At 41.4% G+C, this 23,716-nt stretch overlaps 1 protein-coding gene and 4 non-coding genes across 9 annotated transcripts in view; 4 read left to right on the top strand and 1 right to left on the bottom strand.

Annotated features, from left to right (window-relative positions):
- Positions 1-2,517: 2,517 nt before the first annotated feature.
- TRNAR-ACG (transfer RNA arginine (anticodon ACG)) lies at positions 2,518-2,590 on the bottom strand. The gene has a single exon. It is a non-coding gene; the product is annotated as a tRNA-Arg (tRNA).
- Positions 2,591-2,966: 376 nt separating this feature from the next.
- Positions 2,967-3,060, top strand: TRNAY-GUA (transfer RNA tyrosine (anticodon GUA)). Its single transcript has 2 exons — positions 2,967-3,003; positions 3,025-3,060. It is a non-coding gene; the product is annotated as a tRNA-Tyr (tRNA).
- Positions 3,061-3,602: 542 nt separating this feature from the next.
- On the top strand, positions 3,603-3,691 carry TRNAY-GUA (transfer RNA tyrosine (anticodon GUA)). Its single transcript is given in 2 exon segments — positions 3,603-3,639; positions 3,656-3,691. It is a non-coding gene; the product is annotated as a tRNA-Tyr (tRNA).
- Positions 3,692-3,825: 134 nt separating this feature from the next.
- Positions 3,826-3,898, top strand: TRNAA-AGC (transfer RNA alanine (anticodon AGC)). The gene has a single exon. It is a non-coding gene; the product is annotated as a tRNA-Ala (tRNA).
- Positions 3,899-12,705: 8,807 nt separating this feature from the next.
- Positions 12,706-23,716, top strand: part of TRIM55 (tripartite motif containing 55) — a 67,990-nt gene continuing 56,979 nt past the window's right edge. For all 5 annotated transcript variants that reach the window (XM_087420502.1, XM_087420501.1, XM_087420503.1 and 2 more), the window contains exons 1-2: positions 12,706-12,873; positions 13,415-13,587. In XM_087420502.1, the coding sequence (XP_087276628.1) occupies positions 12,706-12,873; positions 13,415-13,587 (341 nt within the window). The remainder of the gene's footprint in view (positions 12,874-13,414; positions 13,588-23,716) is intronic.

Genomic DNA, 23,716 nt, shown 5'->3' with positions numbered 1-23,716 from the left:
AGTGGCGTGGGGTGGCCTTTCTTTCTCCCCATGTCTGTCGTTATTAGGCTCTACTCTGCCTCTCTCCCCAGCCCTGTATTCACCCCACGGGCTCCTCCCAGGCAAATCTGCTCTGCTTAAGCAGTTCTCCCATGTCCCCAGCTGGGAACAAATGCAGTAGCAGCTGCACAACATTGTGGGTCTCTGACCTTTGTGCTGCTGCCTCTGTACCTGGAACCTCTTGGGAGCTCCACAGGGAGAATAGTTCTGTCTCTGCTAGCTTCTAGAATGTGTAGTCTTAGCTACGGTTTTCTCCATTCTGGGGTATATGTCTATACAATCCCATTTGCTTTCTACATCCCAGAAATCACGTAAAATCTCAGGTTTACTGATTGTACCTACTGTTCTTTTCCATGCTGCAATATGCTTTTTTCTTTTTGTATATCTTTATTATTTTTTCATTAGGATCCTAGGAAGGAGGAGATGCAATCATATCTGCCCAATCATATGGCTAGAGGTGAGCCAGCCCTCCTGGCTGCATGTAATCCTTACCCCTAGACACATTTCAGGGGTGGGGGTGAGCATCTAACTGAGGCCAGAACAATGAAGAGTTTTGCAGTCAGGACTGAGAAAGAAAAGTTTGAGTCTTTGGTTGATTGATGTCGTGGTCCATTCAGGCTGCTATAACAAAATACCACAGACTGGGTGGCTTATAAACAATAGAAATTTATTTCTCACAATTCTGGAGGCTGGAAGTCCAAGATCAGGGTGCCTGCACGATCAGTTTCCACGAAGGCCCTCTTCTGGGTTGCAGACTGGGAACTTCTCACTGCGTCCTCACGTAGTGGAAGGGAGGAGGGATCTCTCTGGGGCCTCTTTTATAAGGGCACTAATCCCTGATAAGGGCTCCACACTCATGACCCAATCACCTCCCACATACCCCACTTCCTAATAGGTCACCTTGGGCATTAGATTTTCAACATATGAATTTTGGGGGAACACAAACATTCAATCTATAGCAGTAGCCTGTGAGGGATAAAGGTCAGGAATGACTAGGGCAGGGGACAGCACCATGTTTCCAACTGCCTGTACTAGGGAAGCATAGAGAGGAGCCACAAGGCACTGAGAGAAAAACCATAAGGAGGCCCAGTTACCTTCTGTCCTTGGTTTCCCTGCAACACCCCTGTTTCATTATAATAAATGTCTTTCTTGCTTACCTTAGCTCTATGTGAATTTCTGTGACAAGTAAGAGAGCCAGAAATCATGCACCATCTCGGCCCACTTCAAACGTGTTACTCTGGTCTGGCTGGCTGTTGGGGAAGAGAGTGCACCAAGAAGGGGATACACCAATGGACCAGAATTTCTGCCACAGTGCAATGATGGCCATGACAGTGACCTGTGCAGATAATAAATGCCTTATTTGCCAACTTTGTAAAATGAGGAGAAGGTACGAATAAGAAGGAGGCTCTTTCCTTTTAGCCCAGTTTACAAGGTTCTGCCCACAAACTTGGGGGGAGGGATGCAACATATCTCCCCAACTTCCCACAAAAGTAATATTTTTAAAATTTTCAGATATCAGCATGTTACATATGAAAAATGCAACATGTTTACTAGGAAACAAAAATAAAACTCACCATCATTTTGTTCAAATAGTGTTTGCCCGCCCCCCCCTCCCCTAAAGTTTTAGCTTTTAACCATTTTTGTGTGGGCTTAAGAAAACAGTTTTCCCCCTTAAAAAATAGCCCTTTTCCCTAACTTTACATTTTCTCTTCCCTAACTTATCTCTTTCCAAACTTCACATTTTATTAAGGCTTTTACTTTTGAGAATTGCTATCTTACTTGGGGAGATTTAAGAAATAATTCTCAACTCCTCTCCACAAACAGATTAATAACTTCAAAATAACTCAGTTTGCTCAAACCAGCATTATGCCCTCTTGGTTAAAAGACCTTGAGGGCAGAAGCAAGTCATCAGACAGTTTTTATGCAGTGCTTACAACCGAGGGGCTCAACACCTTTGTTAAAATGCAGTGTAAAACAGGAACTGGATCAAACAAACACCGTAAATAACCTTAATTTTCCTCCTCTGCGTTGTGGAGGATGTTGGGGGGGGGGGCAGTTTCTTTAGTGACTTAGTGACTGTAACGTCTTCAAACATCTTACAAGCCCCGACGGACTGAGCTGCGGTAGACGCAGCGCCGGGTTGTAACCGGCCGGGTCCCGGGAACGGCGGGCCTCCCTGCGGCTCCCCGGCCCCGCTCCCCACCTGGAGCCCGAGAGCCGGGCCCCCAGCGCCTCTGCCCCCGGAGCCGCCCCGCCCACGGCCGCAGCGCCCTCGCGCGCGGCGGGCACGCGCGTCCCGCTAGAGCCCGCGAACCTCCTGACATCTCGCGAGTTTGACGGGGCGGCCTTGGGAAAGCCGCACCACGACTCGGAGCTCCAAGGGCAGTAAGTTACTCTTGGCGTTTGTGGTTTGGAGAACCCTGAGGAAGTAATCATCTCTGGTTTTAGAAAAATGACAAAAAAACACAAAAGAGAAACCGAGCCAGGCAGGAGTCGAACCTACAATCTTCTGATCCGTAGTCAGACGCGTTATCCATTGCGCCACTGGCCCCTGACACCAAGAGAAATTGGGGGGATATATAGATTACAAAGCGATGGGGCCACACCCGACGGCCACCCCGCAACACTGGGTAGTTAAGGAAAAGTGCGACAGGCATGCGGGGGTGGCGCCGGAGTGGCTGAGTCTGGGCACCACCAGCCCTGGACACTCGAGTTGGGGGCCCTTTCCGGGCCAGTCAGGCTCGCGCGAGCCCGAGATAGGTTCTCTTTCTGCGCACGCGTAAAATAACACGGAGGCACAGACTCTCCTTAACTCACTCCCCCCACCCCCACATTACGCATGCTCAGTTCGATTTCTGGCTAACGGTTGGGCGCCTCGTGGTTCTTTTGTATTGAATCTCGGGAGGGGGCAGCGTCGCCTGGCTGTCCCTTCGATAGCTCAGCTGGTAGAGCGGAGGACTGTAGTTGGCACCCTGACTGAAAGACATCCTTAGGTCGCTGGTTCGATTCCGGCTCGAAGGAGACACGCGCACTCTTTTGCCCCCTACTTCCTGTGATTTATGGTCCTTTCCTCGGCACCCTTCTCTAGTACAGATTACATTCTGAAGAACAGTGGGAATTGCTGCCCCTTCGCTCCAGTTCTGGCTTATGGTAACTTCCCTCGGGTGAAATGCTTTGCGAATCCCGGAAGCGGGGACGTGCTGTCCAAGCTCCAAGCGCTGCGGAGTGTGCGCTGGGCGCGGCGGCTGCGGGGTCTCGGGCTTCGGTTTGTTTCTAAACCGGCTGTAGGTTTCCCCAGCCCCCCGAGTCACACAGAGAAAGCCAACGCGGCGTGTCCCGGCCAACCGCCGGCTCCCCGGGGCCAGGCCTCGGACCCTGTCCTCAGAGCCCCGGGCGGGCTGGGCGACGCGAGCGCTCGCTCCGGCTGCGAGAGGAGGTGGGAAGTCCGCGGGAAGGAGCCTGAGCCTGTGCTCAGGGGAGCTGGGCGACGCGGTAGAAAGCACACGGAGCCTGGCGGATGACTAGAAGTTATGGAGAGGAGTCGACACGTCGTATTTCCGCTCCCTTCGATAGCTCAGCTGGTAGAGCGGAGGACTGTAGATGCCTGTCTGCGGCCATCCTTAGGTCGCTGGTTCGATTCCGGCTCGAAGGAGAGGCGCGTGCGTTTTGTTACTTCGGCTTTAGCCATGAAGCAAAAATCAAGAATCTGGTCGAGAATGTTTCTTTTCGCCTCCAAAGCCTCTGACCTCTCTCTAGAGGAAGAGATAAGTAGCCGTGCCCAGCGGTGGGGGATTAGCTCAAATGGTAGAGCGCTCGCTTAGCATGCGAGAGGTAGCGGGATCGATGCCCGCATCCTCCAGTCTTTTCTATCCTCGTCCCGGGTGGTAGTTTTTCTTTCGCTTCTCATTCAACTCGAGCAAGAGCAGAAAGTCAGCCGTCAGGCAAGAGAGGGATAAGGCGAACTTGAGGCTCTGTAAAACTTCCCAGACAAGGGATGCTGGGTGCTGGCAGAGTTCATTTTTCCAATTTTAAAATTTTAGACCCATTTACTTTGGGAGGTGCACGAAATTGGTTCTTTTGCTCTCCAAAAGTGGCGACAGATTGCAGTCGCATGTGTTGCCACTCTGACTCCTTTATGATTTGTGATAGATGGCTGCACTTCCAGGGACCCATCTACGGCTAGACTACCCATAATTAAGGGGATCTGACAGAAAAACAAAACAAAAAACAGAGAACTTGGAAAAGGAGTTCCAAGAGAACTTGGAAAAGTGGATAAAGGCTACTCTAAACTTACGTTGAGGTGAGGAAGCCAGGACTATTCTGCTCCACCTCCACTGCCTAGAGTGGGGTGGCCGGCTCCTGGCAGATCCCACACTGATAGAATAAAGCCAGGGGTACCTGAGGAGAGGTGAGGAAGTGGGGAAAGGCCCTAGACCCGGAGGCTTGCTGTCGGAGGAGGGTTTTAATGCTATTTGCCTCCTGGGAAGTAACTGTGGAGGGTTACTCGAGACCACGGCTGAAAGGGAATGAATTGGAGAAAAGCTCTCTCTAGGGCTGCCCTTGAGTGTAGTCTATTTTGTTAAACAAAGACAAGACAAAAACAAACACACATACACACACTCACTGAAAGACTGAGAAGTTGAGCAGAACACATACAAAGGCTTTTCTGGTAATAAGTTCTCCCTATCCTAATTTTCTAGAATATAGCCATAAAAAAGCTGTTGAAACCATACTACAGTTCTCAACACAAAACATAAATCTTCTAGACAAAGGCAGATATTACCTTTTTTGAGGATTATGATTAATAAATGGTAGTTCTTTTATCCCATGTCCATTTTAGGGTTCTAGGCAACCTGTACATTTTTTTTACCAATGTGTACAACCTACTGTGTTTCATTGGTATAGCTTTCATTTTCTAGGGGATTCTCCATTTTTATCTCATTTTATTCTTTTCAATAAGGTCTTTTAATTGAAAGTATAGTGATTCACTTAAAATATATCATCATTTTTTTACAATACATTTTTTACAAAGTAGGGAAAAAAATCCTTTTATTAGATGTTATGTTCCAGTTTTCGTTTGGGGCTATGGATGTTGTAGCTGGCTGGCTAGAGGAGCTGGCAGTGAAACTATAAATGACTAAAAGAGCAAGAAATGCGTAATAAGTTGAAGGAACAGGAAGGAAAGCACCCGAAATCTAGGTAGAGAACAATGTTTGGGGCAGGTGAGCTGGACGAGAACTCAAACAATGTCTCTGGATCAGCGACTCAGGTGTGGAATGGAATTCATACAAAAAGTCTAAAGATATAAGCTGAGAGGCCCTATTGCTTAGTGGATGGTCATGTGGGCTGTGAAATCTGATGGCCTTTCTTGTCTTTGCCATTCCCTAGCTGGGTGACCTTGGGCAAGTTGCTTGACATCTTGGTGCTTCAAATTCCTCATTTGTAAAATAGGAATGATAATAATGGTACCTACTTTTAATTAAGATATAACATGTAAAGCCCTTATTACAGTACCTGGCATGTAGTAGTAAACACACAGTAACCATTAGCTGTTACCAGTGTATGTTGTCAGTACACCGTAGAGGGAAGGCCTGGAGGGAATATTCTGAAGGTCTGAATGTGTGTTTATATAAGTATATATGGAAGTGCAGGAAAGAGGTGCTTGGATCTCCTGCCAGGGAAAGTAGAATAATTCTAAAAATACAAAATGATGGTTAAATAAATTATGGTGTGACCATAGAATATGTGTAGCAGTTGAAATTATATTTGTTAAGAACTTCTACTGACACGAGAAATGTTAATAATCATTAACATTTATGCTAGGTGAATAAAGTAGGTACAGAGCAATATAAACAATAACAATATAAACAAGCATAAATTATCTGTAGAAAAGACTGGAGAATGCATCAAAATGTTAATAGTAATGATCTTTGGATAGTAGGATTACTGTGATTTTTTTCTTCCTTAAAATTTGAAAATATTTTCCAAAGTCTGCAATAAACATTTATTATTTTTAATTGAAAATATAGATGAATTGAAAAACTTAACTAACATTTATTCAGCACTTCCTACAAACCAAGCACAGTTCTAGTTACTTTACATGTATTAACTCATTTGTTTCTCTCAGAAAGAAAACACTAGGCCCAGATGGCTTCAGTGGTGAATTCTACCAAACATTTCAGGAAGAAATAATACCAGTTATACACAAACTTCCAGAAAGTGAAGGAGAACTGTCCAACTTATTCTATGAAGCCCTGATCCTAAAACCAGGCAAAGATATTAAAAGAAAAGAAAACTACAAATATCCTTCATGAACATAGATGCAAAACTTTTTAACAAAATTTTAGCCAAGTCCAACAATATATAAAAAGCAAAATACCTCATGACCAAGTGGGATTTATTCCAAGAATACAAAACTGGTTCAATATTCAAAAGTCAATATAGTTTCGTAATAGTAAACAGACTAAAAAAGAAAAACCACAGGATCATTTCAGTAGATTCAGAAAAAATCATTAGACAAAATTCAACATCCATTCCTGAATTTTAAAACTGTCAGCAAACTTGGAAGGGAAGGGAACTTCTGATGTTTATCCCTTCTGATAAAGGGCCTCAATGAAAAACACCCACCTAACATTATACTTAGTAGTATGAATGCTTTCTTCCTAAGATCAGGATCAAAGCTAGGATGTCCGTTCTGGGGTTTCTAGCCAGGGCAATAAGGTAAGGAAAATGAAGTAAAAGACCTCTAGATTGGAAAGGAAGAAGTAAAACTATTTCTATTCACAGATATCTCATTTTTAAAAATATTGATTACATATTGAAATGCTAATAGTTATGTTTTCGGGTTAAATAAAATATATTAATAAAATTAATTTCATTTGTTTCTATTTTTTTAATGTGGCTACTAAAAATTTTAAATCATATATATGGCTCATCCAGAGCATGTCAGGCCTTAGGGACCACAGTGAGGATTAATTCTTTATCCTAGGGGTAATATGACCATCAATGGGATTTAAATAGGGAGTGACACATGAGAAATAGATTGCAGAAGGGAAGAGTGAATTCAGAGAAATCAATGAGGAGGCTGGGATGGAGGGGAGATGGAGGGAATTGTGTGCACTGAGGGCGAAGTCAAGGAGGGCCTGGAGCCAAGGTAAGGAGTTCAGACATAGCCACTGGGAAAGTCTTAGGCTAAAGTATTTGCTACTTGTTGGGACTGTTGCTGTTTATTTCTGGTATATGAATTATGCCAAGAAGTGTTCAGAGGAAAGTACAATATGTTAGTTTTCTAACATTTCCTCAGAGATATTTATGATGAAGTAGAATTTATAAACAACAGATTTGGAGAAGGAATAATTATTGTGGGGAAAAAAAAGCTTTCAGCCAGAAGTTTGCAAACTATCTAATGAAAGAAATGCCACCGTGTTAGCTTCTGTTAAGTACTTTTCAAGTTAGTTCGTATCTTTTTTATTTTAGATTTTGTAAAATGTTTCTTTTCATTAAAATTTTTAAAATCACATATCTAAGCTGCCTATTGCCAGATAGACAGCTAAATTGAAAAGAGTGACATTGTAGACAGAAGGAAAATGTTAAGTATTTTGTAGATGTCATGAGTTGAGTGCTTGGTGTAAGAAGATTGCAAGAATCCTTTCACTGGAAAGAGAGTTCTGGATTATATTTTTTTCAAGTACATATCTTTTTTCAAGTATATTTGTTCTATGAGACAAATTCATAAGCCAAATAATGGTTAGAAAGTGCTTTTTTGGACCGCACTCTGAGCTCCAGGATACCAAAAGAAATAACATACTTTACATGTGTCTGCTGTGGTCAGATGGGTTATATCTGGCAGGACTGATCAACAGAGCCTGCCGCTTGGAACACCAGCTCATCTAAATCCCAAATGAAGTGCTGACTTCTTTCCACTGGTCACCTAAGGTGCCCTCACTAATCAAGGTGGGGGCGGGAGGATGGATGGATGGATTAACAAATGGCTATTGCAGGAAAGAGTTAACAACCTCATTGTCTTAATTTAAGAGGACCTGGTCTGCACAATGTTAGGCGTTGGCCTTTGTTTTGGAATAGGACTAAAGTGATTTTGAGAAGATTTAACTGGTGCTGGAGTTGACCTGAAAGTCTCAGTCCACTCATGCCCTAGTGTTCCAGTCTAACTAAACCTCCTTCTTCAGCAACCCCCAATTCTCTGCCTCCACATCCACATCATCTGGTGTTCTCTCCCTGGTTTAATGATTTAGTCAGCCACCAACTTTCTCACTTCTGGTGGGGACAAGAAGGAAGAATTCGCCTTCCTCTCTACCTTGGAGGTTGATCCAGAAGCTAGTTCCTCTTGTTTTCTCTTCCACCAAAGCTACGTTCTATCTGCCTCAGTGCGTTGCTTCAAACTGTATCTCTTTTTGTCTTCCCTCGAGCTCCACCGTCCATCTGACCATGTCTTCTGTTTCGTTTGATGAATGACCAGCTAGTTTCTTGAGCTAAGCCTGGATTATTTTCAAGTAGCTGGATTTGCAATTATCTTTGCTAAAGAGACAGAACATGGGTAAATGAAATGTTGAGGACATTCTGGAATCCTCAAGAAGGGTAGCACTCCTGACACTGATTTCCTGGGACTTTTCTAATGCCTTCTATTCCCAGAATGCTCTCTTGTTTTTTTGCAAGAGTTAAATGAAGAGTTAATGTTGCTTTTCTAACTATTCTAGGGTTAGAGGAGTTGTATATCACCCTAACTAGGAAGTACAAAATCCACCAAAAGAGGGGGACCCAGTTCCTGTTGGAGAATCCTTCATATACATTCCAGTTTTCCTCCAAGATTTTTTAATATCTCATGTTCTAGGGCTACTGTCCAATATGGTAATCACTAGCCACATATGGTTATTTAAACATAAGTTTAAATTAAATAAAATTAACAATTCACGTCCCGAGTTGCACAATACACCTTTCAAGTACTCATTAGCTAGAGGTTGGACAGCACAGATATAGAACCTTTACGTCATTGCAGAAAATTCTAATGGACAATGTGCTGTAGAGCGTGGGTGTGGTCCAGCATAGTGGATGAGGTCATGGGTTCTATAGTCAAAAGATATGTCTTGGAATCTGCTTCACAACTAACAGCCATATGACACTGGGCAACTGCTTAACTTCACTGAGCCACAGTCGGCTCAATGGAGATAATAATACTTATCACAGACCTATTCTAAGACGTGATTGGTACTCTACATATTATGTTTGTTGTGATGGTATAGTACTGAAAGTAACAGAATGTAGAACCTCATTTTCTCCCTTCATGAGACAAAGAACACACTGAGATCTACATTTCACTCCTATGCCCTGGCCCCTGAAGTCTGGGTCCGTTTGGTCCGGTAGCTAGAGGCTGAAAGAGCTCAAAAGTCTTCTCTTTCTATCATCGCCCCTCAGTGCCAAGTCCACTGTTGGGCGTATAGTCAGGTTCTTAGGGACCCATCTTGCCCCCTCTGACTTATCTGGGGCATTGGGAAACTGCTGGACAAGGCGAGGACAGTGGTGGTTTTGCTTCAGTTTCTCAATGTGTCTAAACATACGCCTGCCCCAGTCTGGTGGGACTCAAGAATGAGAGGCAATCGGGGCTTCCAACTAAGGCAGCTCCCTGGGTAACTGCCCCGGATTGGTTTCAGCCGCCTGTCCTAGTGTGTAGTAGGGCGAGGGTAGGAGACGGGGAGGAAGTTGTGCACCACTCCTATGTAGTCCAGGATACCTTCAGGAGACTGAGCTGGTTTTCAGGTCTCCATGGAGGCCCAGGTCCACTCCAAATCCCAGAGCCTTGAAGTTGACTTCAATTCTGATTCAGTTCCAGAATTCTCCGTCTCTCTGACTCTGTGAATGATTTGGGAGCAGACTAAAATTTTTTGGTTCCTCCCTAGAGCAGAGTGCTACTCCCATGTCCCACTCCCAACTCGCATGCCCACCCCATTGATTACTGGTCTCTGAGAGTGGGGAGGTGCAAGGAATGGAGAAAAGAGTGTGAGGAGGGGAAGGTGATTATTATCCATCAACTTGGCTCTTATTCCTACGGGATTCTTGCTGTTTTCCTGTGTAGCCTCCAAGGGCAGTTCTAAGAAAAAGTGAAAGGCAGACAGCAAGAAGGAACAGAGAGTAAAAAAGAGGAGAGGATAGGGATCAACTCTATATCAAATAATTGAATTTGAGACTTTCAATGTCAAAATTAATACTGTTTTAGAGTGTTTTTTTCCTACCAATACTGCTAAGTTAAGTTATGAACCCCACTCACTTGTAGATAAAAGAACTGAAATCCAGCTAGGTGAGGTCACTTTCCCAAGATCACAAAGCAAGGTGGACATGGGGGCTGGAGAGGCCTGTCTCCTGACTCACTGCGCAGCCTCTCGCTGCGTCATCGGTGGTTGCTCAGACTCAGGGCATCTGAGTCACCTCTGTGGATTCTACTTGCGTAGCCACCCCAGAGTCCATATCCTCCTTTCCTTCCCCACTGCCATTGCCCTGTGCCAGGGTGTTGTGACCTCTTACCCGGGCTGTTGGCAACAACCTGCCATCTGGTCTTTAGCCGGGTCACATTCACTCTCATTTATCCCAACCACCACTGCACGATTCATCTATCCAATGCATAGCTCGCATGGAGACATTTCGCTGTGAGAAACTTTTAACGACTTCCCATTGCCTAATTTATTAAGTGTTAAAAACAGTATTCATGGCCTACCAATGTGCCAGCAGCATGCTCTGCACTCCAGCCCAAAGCACCCTACACTCTGAGTATTCCCAGCACTCCTGGGCCTCACGGTCTTTGCTTCTGTTGTTGTTCCTTTCAGTATCTATTTAGTAACTACAGTGAAGAAGGGAATTGGTGACATTCTTTTACTGAGTTAATTAAGTTAACATATTAGTTAATGGAGCTTATTAGATTCTCAATAAGCTCTCAGTGCACACAGCACTAAGACCACACATAACCAGTCACACCAATCCACTCTTTACTGGTAATTAAGAGCACACTGGGGTTACGTTAACCAAATGTGTTCATTGTTTGAGGTTTTTAAAATCAAGGAGAAACAAAGCAGCAAATTCATCACATAAAAAAGAGACATGAATTTCTTTTTCATTTTTGATCTGATTTTAAATATTTAAACGACATATATTGATGAAACAGTTGTTTCACCAAATCCTGACAAATATCAGAATTGATATTTATGACTCAAGAGCAGACCAAGAATATCAGAAATGACCAGGAAAACTATCCTTTAAAAAATCAACTTGGAGGAAGAGGCAAATGCAAACAGGTGTAGGTATTTCAGACCAGATAAAACCCAGGTATGGAAGCAGGCGCTCGTGGTCGAGCCCTTAAGGTTCAGTGCTCTCACCACTGCAGCCCGGGTTCCTTTCCGAGTCAGAGAACCACACCACCTGGCTGCCTATGCCCCCAGCATTTCACCCATGGTGAAATACAGCAGGGTCACCCACGGTGTACAGGTTTCAGTGGAGCTTCCAGACTAGACAGACTAGGAAGAAGAAACTGGCCACCCACTTCTGAAAAAAATTGGCCATGAAAACCCTATGAGTAGCATTGCCTGATAAAACAGGGTCACTAGGAGTCAGAATCAACTGTAAGGCAAGCAGGACTCCATTTTCACCTCAGCAGTGGCACTAATATCTGTCCCCCAATATGGCAAAATGAAAGAATGGGTCTGCTATCCCATGTGCCAATTACTGCTCCATTGCTGGTTATTACTGCAAACTAAATTTTTAAAGATTATCATATTTTCTTTATGTTTTCCGCTGTGTGTAGGGGTGTTGGTAGGGTACAAGATGAAAGAGGGCTAGGGAGGAGGGAGAGCAGTGTGGAAGAGAAAAGAGCATACCGGAGTTTTATTATACAACTTAAAATTGGATTATCAGCTGGTGTTTGGAATTTTTTTTTTATTTTGTGGGCAATTTTATGGTGAAAAGATTTGAAATCAGTTTTTAAATTAGAATTTTTCCCAGACAGCAACCCTCGCAAAGATGAAATATTTAATATTGTTCAACTGTTTTTAGATGATTGCCCTTGTGAAGCCAGGATAATGATTTTCAAACATGTTTTGTTTGTTTTCACCTAAGACAATGTGATCATGCTACTTTTGGCGACTTGTTTCCTAAACTCTCAAGACAGAAATGGCATTCATTGTACAGTTAAACTCTTGGGCTGTGTTCTACCTGATCCTGGAGAAACCCATAACCAAGTTCTTATTGAGGGCTCACGGAGGCCATGGCTCAGTGACTCGGCATGCACGTTTGCATTTGTTGTTGACAACTGTCAGCTTCAACTCCTTCTCCCCACAACCTCGTCTAAATGGAGTTTGTAATCCTCCTTCCCACCCACTGTCTTCACTCCCTGGGGCAGGAATGTTGGCTTCTGTTCTCTGTCACCTGTCAGAATCCATCCTCCTGTCACTGGCTTATATGGACAAGTCAGCCCACTGTCACGTGCCCCTCAGCTGCTAAAAACAGCTCCGGCACCCACTCTCAACCGGGGCCTGAAATAATGTCCTCTACCAAAAGAAATGTAAAGGACACTTGATCGCACAATCCTTGGAATTATTTCCAGGAAACACTTGCAGGAACCATTGGGAGCACCCTTTCCCTGGCAGCGCACACAGGGACGGCCAGGAGATGAGTGCATCTTTGAATTACAAGTCTTTTTCCAAAGAGCAGCAGACCATGGATAACTTGGAGAAGCAACTCATCTGTCCCATCTGCTTAGAGATGTTCACGAAACCCGTGGTCATTCTCCCCTGTCAGCACAACCTGTGTAGGAAATGTGCCAGTGATATTTTCCAGGTAGGTTTGTTTGGAATTTAGGGGGTGGAAAAGATTCCCTCCTTTCCAAATCAGATGCTTTACTTTGAAGTTAATTCCTTTAGGAAACTTTGTAAGGCTGCATTCATTTTCAGGAAAAACAAATTTTTTTTAGTAATTTACTTTGTGCTGTGCTGTCAGCCTCTTTCTTCCTCCCAAATCTAGTTTTATTTCAATACTAAGAATCATATTTGTTTAAAAAAAAAACAAAAACATTGAATCTGTTTCAAAATTGTAAATGAATTACTGCTCAAGACATTAACGTTGGAGTTTCTGGCTGGAACTTTTGGTTATGAAAATGTTGGTTGGAAAAGCACTTCATGTTGAAAATGGTACATTTGACTGTGGATAAGTGCTGGCCCTGTGTTTTAGGACCACTTGCTGATAAGGCTCCAAGGGATTATCTTATGAAAAGTTTAAAGTAAGAGTTGATGTTGTTTGTAGTAAGAGAGAGTGAAAACAAGTCTCAGAAAAGCTACCTGTGGCATTACTCAATTCCTCTTTTCTTGCTTGGCAAGAACAGGCCTCTAACCCATACTTGCCTACAAGAGGAGGCACCACTGTAGCATCAGGGGGCCGATTCCGCTGCCCATCCTGTAGACACGAAGTGGTTTTGGACAGACATGGGATATACGGACTCCAGAGGAACCTGCTAGTGGAAAATATTATTGACATCTACAAGCAGGAGTCGATCAGGTATGGTTCTTCCCTATGTCAAACCCATCTGAAGCTTGTTTTTGCTTAATTGTTTGTTTTAGTGAGTTGCTACACTGAATACTTGTTTACCAATCATGTTCTAATTGTTTTATAGGAAAATGTTTTTCCAAGTCAGTCCTTCCCAATGGGAGTGAGAGTTGCTCATGGGAGGAGAGAAAGGAGCTAGTGCCCATGCTTTTGTATCAATTTAAGAATGAAGTGACTCATTAACACTAATCCAGTCCAGATGGTGAGAATGAAAGAGGCATAATGCTGCTCCCCACTCAAGCTTTGTGTTACATTCATTGTAGACATTTCTGCCCTTCACAGGTCCTTTGTAGCTCCAGATTCTACACAGCAGAAAAATGATAGTACACAACTTTACAAAAAATTAACAGAAATGCCATCTTCCAAAATAGTCCACTCCCTAGTTCAGACAGTCTCGTCTTAAAATTGTCTAGATGATAATAATAAAAACAAAATCCTCTAACATAGTTAGTCATGGTATTGGGAAGTTGCAAAACAAGGCCTAGTCCTGGCCTTTAGCAACTTAAAGTTTAGAGACAGGGGAGGAAAAAAAAATGGAGTTCAGGTTGTGTTTCCCTATTCTCTAGATTATATTTACTGCACACTCTTAGCATTTACCTGTTGATTGATTGATATGCAATATATACATCCATTCATACATCCTTTAAAAAAAGAAAAAAGGCTTCTTACTCGTTGAATCACATTGACTATAGAGTGCCTTTCCTAGAGACAACGCTGCGGGAGCTCATTCCTAGAAGGCGTGATGTAAAGAGCCCTTTTTCAATTGTACACACAGGTCAGTCCAGTCCACAAAACTTGATAGCAATATGGGGAACACCTAGAAATGACCTCATTGTGATTCTTATTAGCAGACATGTATTTATGGAACATCTGCAGGGCTCTAAGAGCGTTGCACTCTTAGAAGGAGAGATGTTCTATAAATCTAACATATAATTATTATAATCATTATGGCTATTAGTTTCTGCTTAAGAAAACTAAATTAGATAGTGCCTGGATATAGATGGATTTGGGGAAGAAGAATTGCTGATGACAATTGCAGAGGTGCGGAGCTGGCTATTTCCCTCACTTCCAAAGTCTCTTGTGAAGAAGGAAAGTACTATTGTTGCTGTTGCTTCGCAGATCTGATCTCATTGCATTTCCTTACTTTAAAATGCAGATACACACACTGTCTCTTAAAAAAATTAACCAGCCAATTAATAACCAAACAATTATTAGGGGAGTTTACATAACAACTGATTCAGTGCCCAGTACAGTGTCTTGCACAGAATAGTTGCCCCATAAGTGCCAGCTGATTAAGCAACACCACAAATCGTCTTACATGTTCTATTTATTGCAATAATTTTCTGTTTTGCTACTTGTCACAGTGAGAGCTTAAAACATGTGAAATAATTACAATAATTGTTATGAAATCCAGAGAAGAGGAGATGTTAAAACTGATAGCATTAGTAAAACTACGAGACACATTCTGACTTTAACTGTAAAGTCTGTGTGGCGCATCTGCCAAAAATAGTGCCCGGGTGAGCGAATCGTATAAAAGCAATGACCAAATTTCCAACGATGAAGCTCACAGCTGAGTGCACTAGTGGTGTTTTTCTGATGAGCAAATTCTTCCTATGCTGTTGTTTGTTGAACTTGAGACTTGCCTTTGGGACACTTTTACTTAGGAGCAAAACCACAAGTCACACAGAGGGCTCGGGCACATGCTTGGGCATAAACCCAGTTGTTCCCTGGAGGCTGGCAGCCTTGCCAGCTCAGAACCCTGAGCCTCAGGGTACATTAGGTGACCCTGGAATAACCTTGGATATACGGAGTGAGATGGACCCAGCTCTGGCCAGCAGTCACTGGGGTGGGGGTGGAAAGGGGAGGGGTTATCAACTCTGACCTCCCACAGAAAGGCTAGAGATTGTAGGTCTTGACAAAACCTGCCTTCTTATCTAGAATTCTGCTTGGTGCTGAACCAGCCACAGTTTGGGGGAGGGGGTGATGAAAGAAGGAACTAATTTTGCTGATATTAATAATGAACGTAATCATAATTAACTTTGCAATACAGTAAATAAAACTAATATGTGCTGAGTTTGCATCAACCACTGTTCAGGGTGCTTTAATTCTCACAACAATCCTGTGAGGTTGTGATTATGATTATTATTACCACCTTATTAAAAGTTTTTAATTTTTTTTATTGATGTTTTAATGGTTTGTAACATTGTGAAATTTTGGGTTGTACATTTTTGTTTGTCCATCACCATATATATGACTCCCTTCACCCCTTGTGCCCACCCCCCACTGCCCGTGGTAACCACAGTCCAGTTTTCTCTGTCCATGTGTTGGTTTATATTCCACATATGAGTGAAATCATACAGTGTTTGTCTTTCTCTTTCTGGCTTATTTCACTTAACATAATACGCTCCAGCCCCATCCATGTTGTTGCAAATGGGATGATTTTGTCTTTTTTTATGGCTGAGTAGTATTCCATTGTATATATATACCACATTTTCTTAATCCAATCGTCAGTCGAGGGACACTTAGGTTGCTTCCACTTCTTGGCTATGGTGAATAATGCTGCAATGAACATAGGGGTGCATAAGCCTCTTTGGATTGTTGATTTCAGGTGCGTTGGATAGATTCCCAGTAATGGGATGGCTGGATCATAGGGCATCTCTATTTTTAATTCTTTGAGGAATCTCCATACTGTTTTCCATAGAGGCTGCACCAATTTGCATTCCCACCAGCTGTGTATGAGGGTTCCTGTTTCTCCACATCCTGTCCAACATTTGTTGTTTTTTGTCTTGGTGATTATAGCCATTCTAACGGACGTGAGGTGGTATCTTAGTGTTGTTTTGATTTGCATTTCCCTGATGATTAGTGATGTTGAGCATCTTTTCATGTGCCTATTGGCCATCTGTATATCTTCCTTGGAGAAGTGTCTGTTCATTTCCTCTGCCCATTTTTTGATCGGGTTGTTTGTTTTTTTGTTGTTCAGATGTGTGAGTTCTTTATATATTATGGAGATCAACCCCTTGTCAGATGTATGTTTTGCAAATATTCTCTCCCAGCTGGTTGGTTGTCTGTTCATCTTGATTCTGGTTTCATTTGTCTTATAAAAGCTCTTTAATCTGATAAAGTCCCACTTGTTTATTTTTTCTTTAGTTTCCCTAGTCTGGGTAGGCATGTCATCCGAAAAGATTCCTTTAAAACCAATGTCAAATAGTGTGTTGCCTGTATTTTCTTCTATGAGTTTTATAGTTTCAGGTCTCACCTTCAGGTCTTTGATCCATTTTGAGTTAATTTTTGTGAATGGCGATAGCACATGGTCCACTTTCATTCTTTTGCATGTGGCTGTCCAGTTTTCCCAGCACCATTTATTGAAGAGACTTTCCTTTCTCCATTGCATGTTCTTAGCACTTTTGTCAAAAATTAGCTGTCCGTATATGTGTGGTTTTATTTCTGGGCTTTCAATTCTGTTCCATTGATCTGTGTGTCTGTTTTTGTACCAGTACCATGCCGTTTTGATTACTATTGCTTTGTAGTATGTTTTGAAGTCAGGGATTGTGATGCCTCCTGCTTTGTTCTTTTTCTTTAGGATTTCTTTAGCTATTCGGAGTCTTTTGTTGCCCCATATAAATTTTAGTATTCTTTTTTTCTATTTCTATGAAGAATGTCATTGGGATTCTGATTGGGATTGCATTGAATCTGTAGATTGCTTTAGGTAATATAGACATTTTAACTATGTTTGTTCTTCCAATCCACGTGCATGGGATATCTTTCCATTTCTTTATGTCATCATGGATTTCTTTCAATAATGTCTTGTAGTTCTCATTGTATAGGTCCTTCACCTCCTTGGTAAGATTTATTCCTAGGTATTTTATTCTTTTTGATGCAATTGTAAATGGTATTATCTTTTTGAGCTCTCTTTCTGTTAGTTCATTATTAGCATATAGAAATGCAACTGATTTTTGTAGATTGATTTTGTACCCTGCAACTTTGCTGTAGTTGTTGATTGTTTCTAATAGTTTTCCAACAGATTCTTTAGGGTTTTCTATATATAAAATCATGTCATCTGCAAATAGTGAGAGTTTCACTTCTTCGTTACCTATTTGGATTCCTTTTATTCCTTTTTCTTGCCTAATTGCTCTGGCCAAAACCTCCAGTACTATGTTGAACAGGAGTGGTGAGAGTGGGCAGCCCTGCCTCATTCCTGTTCTCAGATGAATGGCTTTCAGTCTTTCCCCGTTGAGTATGATGTTGGCTGTGGGTTTGTCATATATGGCCTTTATTATGTTGAGGTACTTTCCTTCTATTCCCATTTTATTGAGAGTTTTTATCATAAATGGATGTTGTATCTTGTCAAATGCCTTCTCTGCGTCTATTGAGATGATCATGTGGTTTTTATTCTTTGTTTTGTTGATGTGATGTATCACGTTGATTGACTTGTAGATGTTGAACCATCCCTGCGTCCCTGGTATAAATCCCACTTGATCATGTTGTGTGATCTTTTTAATGTATTGCTGTATTTGGTTTGCCAATATTTTGTTGAGGATTTTTGCATCAATGTTCATCAGCGATATTGGCCTGTAATTTTCTTTCTTTGTACTGTCTTTGTCTGGTTTTGGTATCAGGGTGCTGTTGGCCTCGTAGAAGGATTTAGGAAGTGTTCCATCTTCCTCTATTTTTTGGAATAGTTTGAGAAGGATGGGTATTAAATCTTTGAATGTTTGGTAAAATTCACTGGAGAAGCCATCTGGTCCTGGACTTTTATTTTTGGGGAGGTTTTTGATTACTATTTCAATCTCTTTACTTGTTATTGGTCTATTCAGATTCTCCATTTCTTCTTGGTTCAATTTTGGGAGGTTGTATAAGTCTAAGAATTTATCCATTTCTTCTAGATTGTCCAATTTGTTGGCATATAATTTCTCATAGTATTCTCTTATAATCCTCTGTATTTCCATGGTATCCGTTGTAATTTCTCCTCTTTCATTTCTAATTTTATTTACTTGAGCCTTTTCTCTTTTTTTCTTAGTAAGCCTGGCTAAGGGTTTGTCGATTTTGTTTATCTTCTCGAAGAACCAACTCTTTGTTTCATTAATCCTTTCTACTGTTTTTTTGGTCTCAATTTCATTTATTTCTGCCCTGATTTTTATTATTTCTTTCCTTCTGCTGGCTTTGGGCTTTGTTTGTTCTTCTTTTTCTAGTTCTGTTAGGTGTGATTTAAGGTTGCCTATTTGGGCTTTTTCTTGATTCTTAAGGTGGGCTTGTATTGCTATGAGTTTCCCTCTCAGGACCACTTTTGCTGCATCCCATATGGTTTGATATGGCATGTTATCATTTTCATTTGTTTCCAGATAGTTTTTGATTTCTCCTTTAATTTCATCAATGATCCATTGGTTGTTCAGTAGCATGTTGTTTAATCTCCACATTTTTGTCGCTTTCCCAGTTTTTTTTTCATGGTTCATTTCCAGTTTCATAGCCTTATGGTCTGAAAAGATGCTTGTTATGATTTCAATCTTCTTAAATTTATTTTACTCAAAGTAATTCATATACATAATTTTAAACATCAAATAGTCCTACAAGGTCTCTAATGAGGCCTACTCTCTTGCTCTACTCTCTCTTCACCCCCAAGTTTCTCTCCGCAGAGTCAACCACTTTTAATTCTTTTAGCTGTTTTTCTGCTACTTATCACCTAGTGGCATAGGTATACTACTAGTATGCTCCTGGTTCTTGCTGTCTCAGTTTTAGACATTATCTGTTGACTTCACCGTAGATGATTAGGACTGCGCCCTCATGGGATTGGGCTACACCTTCTACTTTATGTTTACCCTCCCCTGGGTTGAATCCCTTGTTTCCTGGATCCTATGTCCTCCTTTGTTGGTTTACTCTACTGTTTTGGTGGAGCACATCCTCAAGTAATCTTTGAAAACATGCAAAAAGTCCTCTTCTTTCCAGTCTCTCACACTCTTGCCTTCAGAGTACCTGGCCTCCACTTCCAGAGCCTTTCCAAGTTTCCACAACTCAAATTAGCTTGCTTCTTGTAGGCTTCTCCCCAGCAGGCACTTAGCAGAACTGAGATGCCTCTCAAGTAGGTCCCTTCCTTTCATCCAGATGTTCCCAGTTTCCAACATTTGGTTGACATCACTCATCTGCTGTCCCTGTGCTCATTTTTTGTCCTTATTGATTTATACCTTTTTGTTTCCTTACTCTCATTTTGTGGGATTTCAACAGGAAACATAAATAAATAAATGCATGTGTTCATTCTGCCATATTTAATTAGAAGACCCTTAGCCCAATTTTTAAACATGAGTAAAAGCTGAGCCTGAAAGAGGTTAAGTAACTTGCCTAAGGCCACACAGCCGCCACATGGAGAAGCCAAGCTGGACTTAAGCTTTAAGATCAGTTTGACTCTAAAGGTACTGCCTGAAATACCAGGACCAGATGCCCACCTTTCAGGAAACTCGAGGGTGGTCCCAGCAACTTCAGAGACCAGAGAGAGCAGGCTGCAGACTCCTTGAGTCTAGCCTGCACTGAATGGCTAGGGGCCACTGCCAGCATTTGGCACTGAGCCCTGAACCACAGCTGTGAGCTTGGCCACCCTCACCTCATGAGACTGCATTTACGTCTTTATTCTATGCACCATGTTTGTCCCAAGTCTGTTACTATATGTTTTAAGTTGTCTAAGGTTTTCATTATACACATTTTTTAATTGATGTCATAGTAGTTTATAACATTGTGAGATTCCAGTTGTACATTATTATTTGTCATTCACCATATAAATGCACCCCTTCACCTCTTGTGCCCACCCCCCAACTCCCTTCCCCCTGGTAACTACCAAACTGTTCTCTCTGTCCGTGTGTTAGTTTATATTCCACATATGAGTGAGATCATACAGTGTTTGTCTTTCTCTGTCTGGCTTATTTCACTTAACAAAATACCCTCCAGGTCCATCCATGTTGTTGCAAATGGGACGATTTTGTCTTTTTTTATGGCTCAGTAGTATTCCATTGTATACATATACCACATCTTCTTTATCCAATCATCTGTTGATGAACACTTAGGTTGCTTCCACATCTTGGCTATAGTGAATGATGATGCAATGAACATAGGGGTGCATAAGCCTCTTTGGATTGTTTATTTCAAGTTCTTTGGATAAATACCCAGAAGTGGGATGGCTGGATCATAAGGTATTTCTATTTTTGATTTTTTGAGGTATCTCCGTACCGTTTTCCATAGAGGCTGCACCAGTTTGCGTTCCCACCAGCAGTGAATAAGTGTTCCCTTTTCTCCACAACCTCTCCAACATTTGTTGTTTTTTGTCTTGGTGATTATAGCCATTCTCACAGGTGTAAGGTGATATCGTAGTGTAGTTTTGATTTGCATTTCCCTGATGATTGGTGATGTTGAACATCTTTTCATATGCCCATTGGCCATCTGTATATCTTCCTTGGAAAAATGTCTGTTCATATCCTCTGCCCATTTTTTGATTGGGTTATTTGTTTTTTTGTTGTTCAGATGTGTGAGTTCTTTATATATTATGGAGATTAACCCCTTATCGGATATACGGTTTGCAAATATTTTCTCCCAGCTGGTGGGTTGTCTTTTCATTTTGATCCTGGTTTTGTTTGCCGTGTAGAAGCTCTTTAGTCTGATGAAGTCCCATTTGTTTATTTTTTCTTTTGTTTCCCTTGTCTGAGTAGACATGGAATTCAAGAAGATCCCTTTATGACCAATGATGAATAGTGTACTGCCTACATTTTCTTCCAGGAGTTTTATAGTTTCAGGTCTCACCTTCAGGTCTTTCATCCATTTTGAGTTAATTTTTGTGTACAGCAAAAGCAGATAGTCTACTTTCATTCTTTTGCAAGTGGCTGTCCACTTTTCCCAGCACCATTTATTGAAGAGACTTTCTTTTCTCCATTGTATGTTCTTTGCTCTTTTGTCGAAGATTAGCTGCCCATAGATGTGAGGTTTTATTTCTGGGGTTTCAATTCTGTTCCATTGATCTGTGTGTCTGTTTTTGTACCAGTAGCATGCTGTTTTGATTATTATAGCTTTGTAGTATGTTTTGAAGTCAGGGATTGTGATGCCTCCAGCTTTGTTCTTTTTTCTCAGGATTGCTTCAGCTATTCAGGGTCTTTTGTTGCCCCATATGAATTTTAGGGTTCTTTGTTCTATTTCCGTGAAGAATGTCATTGGGATTCTGATTGGGATTGCACTGAATCTGTCGATTGCTTTAAGTAGTATGGGCATTTTAACTATGTTTATTCTTCCAATCCAGATACATGGGATATCTTTCCATTTCTTTATGTCATCATCGATTTCTTTCAATAATGTCTTATAGTTTTCATTGTATAGGTCTTTCACCTCCTTGGTTAAATTTATTCCTAGATATTTTATTCTTTTTGTTGCGATTGTAAATGGGATTGTATTCTTGAGTTCTCTTTCTGTTAGTTTATAGTCAGAGTATAGAAATGCAACTGATTTTTGTAGGTTGATATTGTACTCTGCAACTTTGCTGTAGTTGTTGATTATTTCTAATAGTTTTCTGATGGATTCTTTTTTTTTCTTTTTCTTTTTTTTAATTTTTGTTTATTGCAGTAACATTGGTTTATAACATTGTAAAAATTTCAGGTGTACATCATTGTACTTCTATTTCTGCATGGACTACATCATGTTCACCACCAAAATACTAATTACAACCCATCACCACACACATGTACCGAGTTATCCCTTTCACCCTCCTCCGTCCCCCCTTCCCCTCTGGTAACCACCAATCCACTCTCTGTCCCTATGTGTTTGTTTATTGTTGTTATTATCTACTACTTATTGAAGGAAATCATACGGTATTTGACCTTCTCCCTCTGACTTATTTCACTTTGCATTATACCCTCAATGTCCATCCATGTTGTCACAAATGGCTGGATTTCGTCGTTTCTTATGGCTGAGTAGTATTCCATTGTGTATATATACCACAGCTTCTTTATCCATTCGTCCCTTGATGGGCGCTTAGGTTGCTTCCAAGTCTTGGCTATCGTGAATAAGGCTGCAATGAACACAGGGGTTCATGTACCTTTGCAAATTGGTGTTTTCAGGTTCTTTGGATAAATACCCAACAGTGGAATAGCTGGATCATATGGTAGTTCTATCGTTGATTTTTTGAGGAATCTCCATACTGTTTTCCATAGTGGCTGCACCAGTTTGCACTCCCACCAGCAGTGTATGAGAGTTCCCTTCTCTCCACATCCTCTCCAACACATGTTGTTTCCTGTCTTGTTAATTATAGCCATTCTGACGGGCGTGAGGTGATATCTCATTGTAGTTTTGATTTGCATTTCCCTGATAGTTAGTGATTTTGAACATCTTTTCATGTGTCTGTTGGCCATCTGTATATCTTCTTTGGAGAAATGTCTGTTCAGGTCTTTTGCCCATTTTTTAATGGGGTTGTTAGTTTTTTTGTTGTTGAGATGCATGAGTTCTTTATATATTTTAGAGATTAAGCCCTTATCAGAAGTATGGTTTGCAAATATCTTCTCCCAATTGTTAGGTTGTCTTTTCGTTTTGTTGATGGTTTCCTTTGCTGTGCAGAAGCTTTTTAGTTTGATGTAGTCCCATTTGTTTATTTTTTCTATTGTTTCTCTTGCCCGGTCAGATGTGGTGTTTGAAAAGATGTTGCTAAGACCGATGTTGAAGAGCGTACTGCCTATGTTTTCTTCTAGAACTTTCACAGTTTCAGGTCTTACATTCAAGTCTTTAATCCATTTTGAGTTAATTTTTGTGTATGGTGTAAGGTAAGGATCTACTTTCATTTTTTTGCATATGGCTATCCAGTTTTCCCAACACCATTTGTTGAAGAGACTTTCTTTTCCCCATTGTATGTTCTTGGCTCCTTTGTCAAAGATTAGCTGTCCATAGATGTGTGGGTTTATTTCTGGGCTTTCGATTCTATTCCATTGATCTGTGTCTGTTTTTGTGCCAGTACCATACTGTTTTGGTTACTATAGCTTTGTAGTATATTTTGAAATCAGGGAGTGTGATACCTCCAGCTTTGTTCTTTTTTCTCAGGATTCCTTTAGCTATTCGGGGTCTTTTGTTG

Source organism: Ceratotherium simum, chromosome 31, assembly GCF_057802395.1.
Source record: "Ceratotherium simum simum isolate JZ-2026a chromosome 31, ASM5780239v1, whole genome shotgun sequence".
Lineage (NCBI taxonomy): Eukaryota > Metazoa > Chordata > Mammalia > Perissodactyla > Rhinocerotidae > Ceratotherium > Ceratotherium simum.
This window is presented reverse-complemented; position numbering and strand designations above follow the sequence as displayed.